At 41.1% G+C, this 10923-nt stretch overlaps 2 protein-coding genes across 3 annotated transcripts; both read left to right on the top strand.

Annotated features, from left to right (window-relative positions):
* Nucleotides 1-1286: 1286 nt before the first annotated feature.
* Nucleotides 1287-1511, top strand: RB195_013437 (uncharacterized protein; the record flags this gene model as incomplete). Its single annotated transcript, XM_064203247.1, has 1 exon — nt 1287-1511. The coding sequence occupies one exon, from the start codon at nt 1287-1289 to the stop codon at nt 1509-1511; it is 225 nt and encodes a 74-aa protein (XP_064059128.1).
* A 3228-nt stretch (nt 1512-4739) lies between these two features.
* On the top strand, nt 4740-10284 carry RB195_013436 (uncharacterized protein; the record flags this gene model as incomplete). Of its 2 annotated transcripts, XM_064203245.1 has the most annotated exons (8): nt 4740-4850; nt 8431-8532; nt 8596-8676; nt 8744-8827; nt 9716-9828; nt 9891-9926; nt 9981-10122; nt 10192-10284. In XM_064203245.1, 8 exons carry the CDS (start codon nt 4740-4742, stop codon nt 10282-10284), a joined length of 762 nt encoding a protein of 253 aa, XP_064059126.1. The 2 variants fall into 2 exon arrangements, with proteins under 2 accessions (XP_064059126.1, XP_064059127.1); XM_064203246.1 differs by lacking the exon at nt 4740-4850.
* Between the last annotated feature and the right edge of the window lie 639 nt (nt 10285-10923).

Genomic DNA, 10923 nt, shown 5'->3' with positions numbered 1-10923 from the left:
AGGGAGATTAGCGCCTCTGAAATACTTAATAGACACTGCTTTAATGTTCTTCCTATGAATGATAATATAGGAATTAGGAAAAAGAGACTGCTAACGGCTCCATGATGAAATAATTCTAATCATTCATATGGGCAGAAGCATAATATCAAATGAAAATCCTACCTTATCAAAAGCTTTATGTTATCTAGAATAAATAAATAAAGTGTGGAGAAACCGAAATATTAGCACCGATAAAGGAAACATGAAAACAAAAGACGAAATCTACCTCACAGAGAAATCGATGGCGACGTAACCACACTACCTGCCCGGGACATGACGCGCAACACGACACACGACCACCATGCATTTATATCTTGGCAGGAATCGTAGGTGGTTTTATTTTAAAGTTATGTAAAGTTATGTAAATTAGTTACTAAATTATTTATCGTTTAAGAAGTGGAGGTCCTACAGGATACATCTCAGGGAGTACGATTATGATGTGCCTGATCACCTCATGACCTCTGGACGTCACCTGTTTGACGACAGCTTTTTTTCTTCACTGCGAGGTTCTTATCAAAGGACCGACTGAAAGTACGCACATTGAGCTTTGGTGACGAAATTGTTCTCACCACAGAACGAGCATTAACGGTGAAAATTAAACAAGCAAACTGATGCAACTGTCGTGCAGTTCCTTGCTACAGATGAGGAGCTCGGAATATGTTCCGGTCCTTTCATACGTGAGAGGTCGAGAACGGATTTTGGTCCGACGACAGCTATAAACTATTCTTATTTGTGTACAAATGCATGGTAATGGAACAAAAGAGTTGAAAAAAATCAAACAAGAGAAAAAAAGAATAACATCAGTAAACGAAGAAAAACTACGAAGAAGAACTAGTAGGAGAACATTGTACCAGGTTCAGCTACCACTGGAAGAATTTCACCTTATCGGCGCTGTCGCTCTATCGATCAATCGTCCTATCGATTGGCGTGTGCAGAGAGCACACGGCTTCGCCTTAGTGCATTTGCAGAATTTGGTGCTTATGATTAAAGTATTAGGTTGGTGCAACAATAATGCGCGTTTTTCGTTGCTCTATCTTCACGACAAATTTTTTTGGTTACCTTCAATTTTAATATTAGAAGCCGTGTAGCGTTTTGTAGCGCATTATGTTATGGTTATTACTGCTGAAGTGATTTTGAACGAGAATTAGTATTTGGTCTGTGGCAAAACGTAGAAGATAATATGTCCAGACAAGATTTTCACCAAATCTTCTTCCAAACGTTGATTCCAAAGGTTTCGTTATAGCGTAATGAGCTCTGAAGATAAGGAAGGCTGTGGCCGCCCTCCCGAAGTTGACGACCACCTCTTGGAGAAAATTATCGAAGGTGATCCGCTTACAACAACACGAGAGGTTGCCCAAGAACTAGGCAGTGACCACTCAACAGTTGTCCCCCATTTGGAAAAAATTGGAAAGTTGAAAAAGTTGAACAAATGGGTGCCAACTGAGCGAGGCCCAAAGAAACCGCCGTTTTGAGATATGCGCAACGTTTCTGTTACGCAACAAGAACGATCCATTCCTCGATCGTATTGTTACGTTCGATGAGAATTGGATCCTTTACGACAGCAGGAAGAGTTCTGCTCAATGGATAGACTAGAATGAGCTGACAAGCACTTTTCGAAACGGAAAATACACCCGAAGAAGACCATGATGAGTGCGTGCTGGTGTGCTACAGGCGTAATCCACTACAGCTTCATGAAACCGTGCAAAACTTTCACCGCAGAGAAGTACTGCAAAGAACTGGAGGAGACTGGGAACTCCAACTTACTCGCTTGGCGTTTTTGAAGAGAAAGGGTCCGATACTTCCACACGACAATGCCCGGCCACTCATTCCAAAGGTGACGCTACTGAAGTTGAAGTTGGCTACGAGGCTTTGCCTCTCCCGACATATTGGCGAGACCCTTCGCCAACCTAATATCATTTTTTAAACATCTAGACAGCTGTCTAGAGGTAAGATTTTCCAAAACCAAGGTGACTCCCGAAAGTTTGTGGACTCAAAAAGCTCGAACTATCATGCAGCGGGACCAAGCATAGTTGTTTCTCGCTGGCAAGGATGCCTGGACCGTAATGGTTCTTATTTCGATTGATAAAGCTGATTTGAAGGCGAGTTAAAGCGTTTCGAATTGAATGTTTGAAAACGCGCATTATTTCTGCACCAACCTAATATTAGGTTGTCATATAAGTTTCTTTCTACGATCGTCGACACTTTTATTCACAGCAGCCTGAGCACTAGGCCAAAAAATCTACCACATCGATGAAGGAGGCTGTTGAGTATTCTGCTGGCTATATTGTTGATTGTAAATCTTTTTTGTTGAATAAAAATAAACATTTAAGAAAACTAGGAAAGAAACATATGGGAAAACTCCACAGTTGATTGCTAGCGTTAAAACGTTTTGATACTGACTGGGAACCATCAAACCTCAAACATTACTCAGCTTTCTCGACTCATCTGTGCTTTATATGAACAGCCAGTTGTGTCTGAGGATCTAATTACGCACCGCTTCGGGCTGGCTACCAGTTTTCGCTCGTAATTTGGGAGTATGAGGTTAGTGTGGATGAAGTGTGATTCAGCGCATATGGCAAGGATCGGTTGTCTATGGATTTGAAATGCTGGTTTCTCATTGATAACATCGTGAAAATGTCGACTTCATATGAACTTTTCCGGATGATATCGTCATCTTTGACGTCTTCTCATGCTCACCTCTTGCTCAAACTTACTTTGAAGCTGAACAAGACTTTCAAATACCTAAAAAATGCTAGCTGACCATTACGAAGCACAGCTGCATGCACCTTATCTGAATGATAACAGCGATGGACTTATATTTTCGCGTTAAGACCGTCCTACCCGTCAGATTCGAGCGCAGCCATAACGTTACGCTAATGGATATGATTACTTGAAATTGTGCAGCAAATTAGCTGTTACAAACAGAATATTATGAGATTTTCGTCGACTGGATTCTTTTTTCCGCAGTCCATACAACAAGCTTTAGGCAACCTAGCGCAACTGAGACAATAAACTTGATAAGAAGTACGGGTTACTTGCACTGGGAAAAGATATTACGACCAATCAGATTGATCAATGACCAGTTCTATTAGATTCGGGTATTATTTGGTCTAAGTCATTATATATTAGCCCATCAATGGTTAAGAAAAAAGAGTGCAATTGTATTTAAAAAGATGAAAAATGCTGCGGGCGCAAGATCTTCGTTTTCACAATCGTTTTCAATCGATATCAAAGCATTGGAAAATAGGCAAGCCCGCACTTTAGCAAGAGTGTGCAAATGCACCAAACACATTAAATGTCGAGCTTTACTATAGCACCTCAATTTCTTTAAAAAGAAAGTACGTGTGGAAATGACGGTTACAGAAAGAACGACAGAGAAACGAACAGCGACGGCGCTCAATCATACATATCTTCTTTATGGCCTATTTGGTCTACAGTCTCTTAAACTGACATTTTTCTCAATCACCTATAGTCTACCTGACAATTTTCATGAATTGTTGGAGATAACGAAGAATCAACAGTGGGCACGTGACGTTCACGTGCTTCCCAACTATTTATTTAGTTACATGGAGTGACATGTAATCTTGAGGAAATAAAATTAAGAGGAGCGGAAAAAAAAATTAGTAAAATCAGACATTGTGTGAATCCTAGCAGAGCTTACGTGAGTAAATAATGGGAAGGAATAGGGTGGATAAGAAATTAGTTTTAATACTAAACAGGTGGAAGAGTCTTGTATGGGAAATTCTCCTACACAATTTTTACAGTAATCGGAAATTGCTGATAAGAATGAACGGAAAAATGTATCGAAAACATAAACATGACATTCTTCCGGAACCATTACCGTGAACCGATTAAGTGCGGTGGAACTCAACAAAGCGCAGCCGCTGAATGACATCCACCATCACATTGTACCGACAACTTGCACTTGATTCTAGTTTCTTCAAGGAAAAAAGTTGCTTGTTGAGTGAGTCGTGACTGTTTAAAACTTCTTCGATGAGTTCAGAGGAGAAACCCAGAATAGAATAAAAGCAAAGGACCAACGAACGAATCGAAGTCGCATTTCAAGAAAATATTTTCAACTCAGAAAACAAAGAACAAACGGAATTCGACCCAGTATTTCTTCTACGTAATTTTTACAAAGGTAACCTAATAAGACTTCATCGAAAATGGAAATAAACTGATATTCAGAGGAAAAACAGCTTTGAACACTTTTGATATGATGCGGAGGCTTAGTTTAGGATCTTTTGTTAGGAAAAAGCTTATCATTTGTTAGCTTAGGGTCTTTTATTAGGAGAAAAAACTTGGTTTTAGCTTTTTCCATAGGAGCAAAGGTCATTCATGCAATAGAACGGGAATCCATGACAGTTATCAAAGTAATTCCGAAGGCGAATCGACCTCTCAGATCAAAATAATTGCAAGGATTTGGTAAAAGGTGGATTGATTGATGGAAAACTGATGAAAATTCGAAACACCGTAGCCATTGTCCTCAGTAACTCTGCTGCCAGGAAATAGAAATGGAAATAGAAAAATAGAAATAGAATTGTTCTTAACGGAAGAAATTCTAGGACATCTTAAGGTAAGAGGAATTAGGGAAGAGACAAATTTTTGGTTCTAAACAGAACAAAATGTACCAGTTCAGCGAATTCTCAATCGTTTGCGAAGATTATGCGCTGCGTACACGTCAACGTTAATTATTTCAGATGGTTCATTGGCAGGTTACGGTCACCGACGAAGGCGAACCGATTCGGAGAGATGGTTTCCTATCTGAGTTGCACTGTGTTTACATAACGCAAGTCGATCGTCCATCGACGGTGAGTGTGTCAGCGGAGCGGTGCGCACAAAATTGACATTCTCTTAGAACGAAGGAACATATATGGAACATCCTGGAAATCCCTACGAAATCCGCAAAATCTCTTTACTCGTTTCCATTTATCCATCTATTCACATGTACCAATAGCGCACCAACAAAAGGAAAGAAAAAGGAAAACATTTTCTGTACTAGTTGGAACGAAAAGAAACGGAAATGTTTTTTTATTGTTAATGGCACGAATCCTTCTCGCAGCACACAAATATGTCGAGCATGTCATTTTGAAGATCTGAAGATAGACGGTCCTTATCTTAAGAGTTCTGGATGATTTTTTTTCCGAAGCATCGATTGGAATCTATGTTACCAGGCATTAGTTGAAAAAAGAGAAAAAGAAAATCACCAGAATATCTCTTTACTCATTTTCATTCATCTCATCTTTAAAAATAAAACAAGAAAAACCATAAAAAAATTTAAAAATAAAAATAAAGAAAAAATATTTTAAAATATAAATATAAAATTAAATATTATTTAAAATACACTAATTATATTATATTTAAAATATTTAAAATACATTAATTGTCATAAAAGGGGTGGGTGTGGCGCAGTCGGTTAGAGGTCCGTTGTAGCCACACGGTCGAGGGTTCGAAACCGCCCTAGTGCAAACTAAGTCTTTCATCCCTCCGGGGTCGATGTATTGGCACCGGACTTGTCTGGGAGGATAAAAACACTGACCTGATCATCGGCTGGCCCCCGCAAGTCATTGTAGGGGCCAACACGCGTTCCAAAACCTCATCGATTACGAATTCCAGTAAAACGCGTTGGAGCATCCCGAGTGGATTGATACGCCAGTGACTTGACTTTAATTGTCACTAAATGATGAAATAAGTGGAGAATAAGGCAACGATGCTCTCACAAATCACTGTGAAATGTTCTATGACCGATTAGTTCGTCGTTTTTATACGCGCAAATGCGTTTTCTATGAATGATGATCGATGAGCTGATGGTCATCTCACTTTCAATTTGATACCAGTCTTCGAAAATGCACACAATCCGTTTTATTTTTGCGAAGAACGAGCGTCGAGTTACATTCCAGAACTAATGGAGTGATTTGCATTATCCTGTGTACGGTGGATTCGTCTAACCCAGACACGCAACACCGGACCGCGACCTTTTCCGGCAAACTGTACGTGTATGCGACCTTTTTCATAGCACTATACGTGTTTGAATTCGAAACGCGTAGAAACATGTCGCGTAGAAAATTATCACTTGATTAGAATAATCTGTTTTTCAAAGAGGAACGTTCATTTATATAGAACCTTTCACAAGAGGTGGCAAGTTTCTAGGCATGTGTTTTTTCTAGATGGTTTTCCTTCTTTTTTTTCCTTTTGAGAACTTCTACGTCTTTTTTACTAACAATCTTTAGAATGGACAGTGTTAAATGCATCACCCCACGAATTTGTGATTTCGTTCATTTCTTCCTAATTGCCGTAGAAAACGGCCCAGAAGATACGACTACGAGCGTTCCGGCGCACTATTTTCTACAAGGAGTTCGATTGGAGCGCGCCAGCCCTGTGCAGCGCCGCATCTTCCGGACCGTTTTTTACGGCAGTTAGGAAGAAATGGATGGAATTACTCCATCTCCTTAATCTACGATCCCATATACGAATACTCCACCTGAAATATGTACCATCTCAGAGTCATGGGGTGATGCCTTTAAGCATAGTTAAACCTGCTACAAATTGGACAACTAAGCTGGTTAAAATCTGGAATGTAGATGCAAAAAATCTTTTTTTCAACGAACGACTTTGAATACTCAAGCATTAAAGGCACCACCCCACCAATTTGGAAAGGTACGGGTTTCAAGTGGGTTATAGTTATACGTTAGTTATTTACGGGGTCGCAGATTGTGGGGAAGAGTGTGATTTCGTCCATGTCTTCCTTATCGCCGTAAAAACGGCCCGGAAGATGAGGTTTTGAGCTGTTCTGGGGCGCTGTTGTCTACGAAGAGATGTATTGGAGCGCGCCAGCCTTGTGCGCCGCATCTTCCGGGCGGCCGTTTTCTTACGGCGATTAAGGAGAGATGAGAAATTAGAAAGAAATGGACGGAATCACCTTCCTCCCTATAATCTACGACTCCGTATAGGAACTCTACACCTGAAATCTGCACCACCCCAGATTCGTGGGGTGATGCCTTTAAATGTCCGACTTTGTAGTCACTAAGAATGATTGGTGTCGGCACCTTAGTTTGAGCATCATTTCTCCAGTGACAAACAATAAACACAACATCGAGCCCACACAATAGCAGAGAGAATTAGGTGAAATTCCGCAGCTAGTATGGTTGAACAGAACTGGGTACTGATATTGTCAGGTTCTTTACATGAATGGTAACATCGTTTGTTTTTTTTTTGTAACATTAAGTGATGTACAAAGTAAAAGCAAAATCACAGGCGTTTTAATCCACTTGGGATGCGCCAACGCGTTTTACTGCAAGTCGTAATCGTTGAAGTTTAGGAGCGCGTCTTTGCCTATGTAGTGAATTGCGGGGGACATCCGATGATCAAATCAGTGTTTTTATCCTTCCAGACAGGTCTGGCACTGATTCATCAACCTTGGAGGGATGAAAGGATTGGTTTGCGTTAGGGCACAACGGACCTTTAAAGGCACCATACCACGAATCTGAGGTGGTGCTGATTTCAGGTGGAGTATCCGTATACGGGGTCGTAGATTATGGAGACGGGAGTAGTTCCGCTCATCTCTCACTGCATCAGTGTAAACAACGGTCTCCAGAATGCTGTTCGCCATCTATTGCAACGCTCCACCCCTTGCCTCGCCTCCGCCCTGCAATTCGTCGAAAATTAATTCGGACTGCCCCGATAGGCTGTAAGGGAGTTGGGGGACGCTACGCGTGCAAGAGTGGCGCGCTGCAACAGAAGGCATCGTACAAAACAGCATTCAGGGGCCGGCTGCTTGCAGTAATTCAGGAAGAGATAAGCGAAACCACTCCGGTCTCCATAATCTACGACCCTGTATACGGATACTCCACCTGAAATCCGTACCACCCCAGATTCGTCGTATGCTGCCTTTAACCGACCGGGCCACTCCCACACCCTATGTGATGTATTCGAAACAAAAATCATTCCCTAGAAGTGTAGCCAGTAATTTTATATATGCTCAGGTCGAAACTACATTAAGTTCGGTGCAGTTGCGTAAGCGGCTGCGCTTGAAGCGATTGGTGTCAAGGTGACACCGTCGTGAACTGCAGCGGTGAGTGCTGCAAGCAAGGGTCCCACCTCGATCCTAACCGCTTCGCTCCACCGCACCGCTTCGCCGCTTGTGAGACTGAACCGAGCTTTGTTTTGTTCTGACTGGACTATATGTTGGCGTCACATTTAGTATGACATGTTTTCATTGATGAAGTATTTAGACACCTTGACAGTGGGATCGTCATCCAGGTGTAAGTAATAGAGGTAATAAAATATTTGTTTAATTTTGAACTAGAATGCTTGAAGGCTTCCGCATATTCTTCTTAGATGTCTTTTCTTTGTTTCCTGGAACTTTCATTCCGTGATCCATAAAAATTCCAGATGGAAGAACCACAACTTGCGTATGGAGAAAGAGTTAAGATTAATGTGGGTGGTCAAATGTTTGAAACATCGTTATCCACTTTAACAAGAGTAGACGGCACCGTGAGTACTTCTAAGCCCTTCGGTGCAACTCAACTAAATGTAGAAATTTTTGGAAACATTTAGGTGTTGTCCATTATGGTTGCAGATCGATGGCGTGGTCAAGGCGAATTATTCGTGGATAGAGATCCAACACATTTTGCAAAAGTACATTGAATGTGTCATCCTTGTTGAAAGCAAAAGAAAAGATGACTGCCTGAACCATCCTTTTAAGGTTCTTAACTATTTGAGAGAAGGTGAGAATTTTGTCGCACCTACTGAGGATGATGCTCGGGAAAGTCTTCGAAGAGAAGCTGAGGTGAGGTGTTCTGATTGAGGTACTGGGCTTGAAACCGTCGTAGAACCATTTTTAGAATGATCTTCTTGAAGGGAGCTCACACGAAATTGATGTGATACGGAAACCCCGAGGAAAACGTAGGGTACGGGTTGTAGATTACAAAACAGAGCCTGGCCCCGCTCAATTTCCCTTAGTGGTCCTCATAAGCGGCACGGTAGTTTAGTCCCTGCGAAATATTTTAGAACGCTCGCCCTTGTACATGGTTCGGTCCAACTCATTCACTGGTTTCGCTTGAATAGGCTGGTGAGGGCACTGCATTGATCTTTGACCGCTCGCTTGTGGACGCGGTGCGTGCGCGAGGGCTACGAGTTGCAACTGATTCTGCAGGAAAGAAAGTCGCATTGGAACGCCGTTTTTTACGACGCTTACGGAACGATGAGCGTAACTACATTAGTTTCTGTAATCCTTCACGCAAAGTCTACGTTATCCCTGGTGTTTCCGTATAACATTAATTTTGTGATACGTTGCCTTTAAAGTATGTAGTGATCCAGAGAGTAGAGATCCTGAAATGACCTACAGAGGCCTAAATGGTAACCGTTAAAAATGAATGACGATTGCTGAGTTTTCAACGCTGCATGGTTCTTTCGGGGTTAATGTATGCTAAAAATTCGTAAAATAGCAGGAAATTTGGCGAGTACTGTCCACGTCCAAAAACTTGTCGAATATGTAAAAGATGAAGAAAGTGTAACAAAATGAGATGCATCACTCGAATATGGTCCAATTTTTTAAATTGATCCAACACAAGAAAGAAGTGCGAATATAAAAGGAAAAACAACAAAAGAAAAAGACTATGAAATCTGCTATTTTCCTAATTTTGTAAGTTTTTATGACAAAAAAAGATACTTGTAGTTCTACAATCTGCCCGGCCTTGTGGATTTGTGTTTGCCCGAAGTTTTTCGTATAGGTGACAGGGTTCAGTGGAGGGAGAGTGCTATAGACTCTTATTGGATGTCTTTTGTCAGGTAACATGAAATGAAGTGATTTAATAAGTAGACAGAATCGTAGATTTTATTTTTTTTTTCAGATATGCTGGTTGTAGAGAAACAGCAGATTGGTTGGAGTGAGTTTCGCTAAATTTCTGGATTTGTTTCCTTAAAAATAAAACAATTCACAGATGTTTCGGATGTGGTAATGAAGTGGAAAGATGCGTTGGAGCAGTAGCGGATCGAGACCCGGGAACCGGTACTGTGATCAATTATGAAAATTGGAAGCCGCTGAAACATCATATGCCATTTATGACAGGAAAAATAACAAAAGTGAGGATTAATTAAACTGCTTTTTTCTACTGTTTTCTGCAAAATTTCGTAATATGAACGAGGTTGCAGCTTGTGTTTAACACGTGTTGCTGTGTGAAATGGGACAATCAATGGGACACACATCTACCAAAATCTGCATTACGTTTAGCGAGTTCGAAATGAGATTTGAAATTGTCCTTTTTAGTTTTACTATAAGAAGTGAAATTACATTTTTTTCTCCATAAATATTTAATCTGAAAGATAAATGAAAGTAAATGTTGCTATTTTTCCATCTTAGAGAAAAGAAACACTTCAACTTAGTGTTTTTTCACTTGCAAAATTTCTTAATTGTATTGTTGGAGAGACGGGATCACACAATGCTGTTTCACCTTCTGGGTTCTACTGGAATACTAGAGAGATTTGAGCGTTATCATGCTCATATTCGTAATCTACAGCCCTACTTCTTTATCCACTCGTGTTAAGATCCCACCATAGTCAATTCCTTAGGGTTTAAAGGCATCACCCCACGAATCTGAGGTGGTACGGATTTCAGGTGGAGTATTCCTATACGGGATGGGAGACTACGGAGAGAGGAGTGATTCCGTCCATTTCTTCCTAATTGCCGTAAAAAAACGGCCCGGAAGATGCGGCGCCGCACAAGACTGGCGCGCTCCAATCGAACCTCTTGTGCAAAATGGTGCGCCAAAACGAATGAAGCCGTATCTTCCGGGCCGTTTTTTACGGCAATTAGGAAGAAATGGACGGAATCACCTCTTTCACCGTAGTCTCCCATCTCGTATACGAATACTCCACCTGAAATCT

The sequence above is a fragment of the Necator americanus genome, chromosome V (genome assembly GCF_031761385.1).
Source record: "Necator americanus strain Aroian chromosome V, whole genome shotgun sequence".
Taxonomy (NCBI): Eukaryota; Metazoa; Nematoda; class Chromadorea; order Rhabditida; family Ancylostomatidae; genus Necator; species Necator americanus.
The sequence above is the reverse complement of the archived record's forward strand: the minus strand, read 5'-3'. Positions and strand labels throughout refer to the sequence as shown.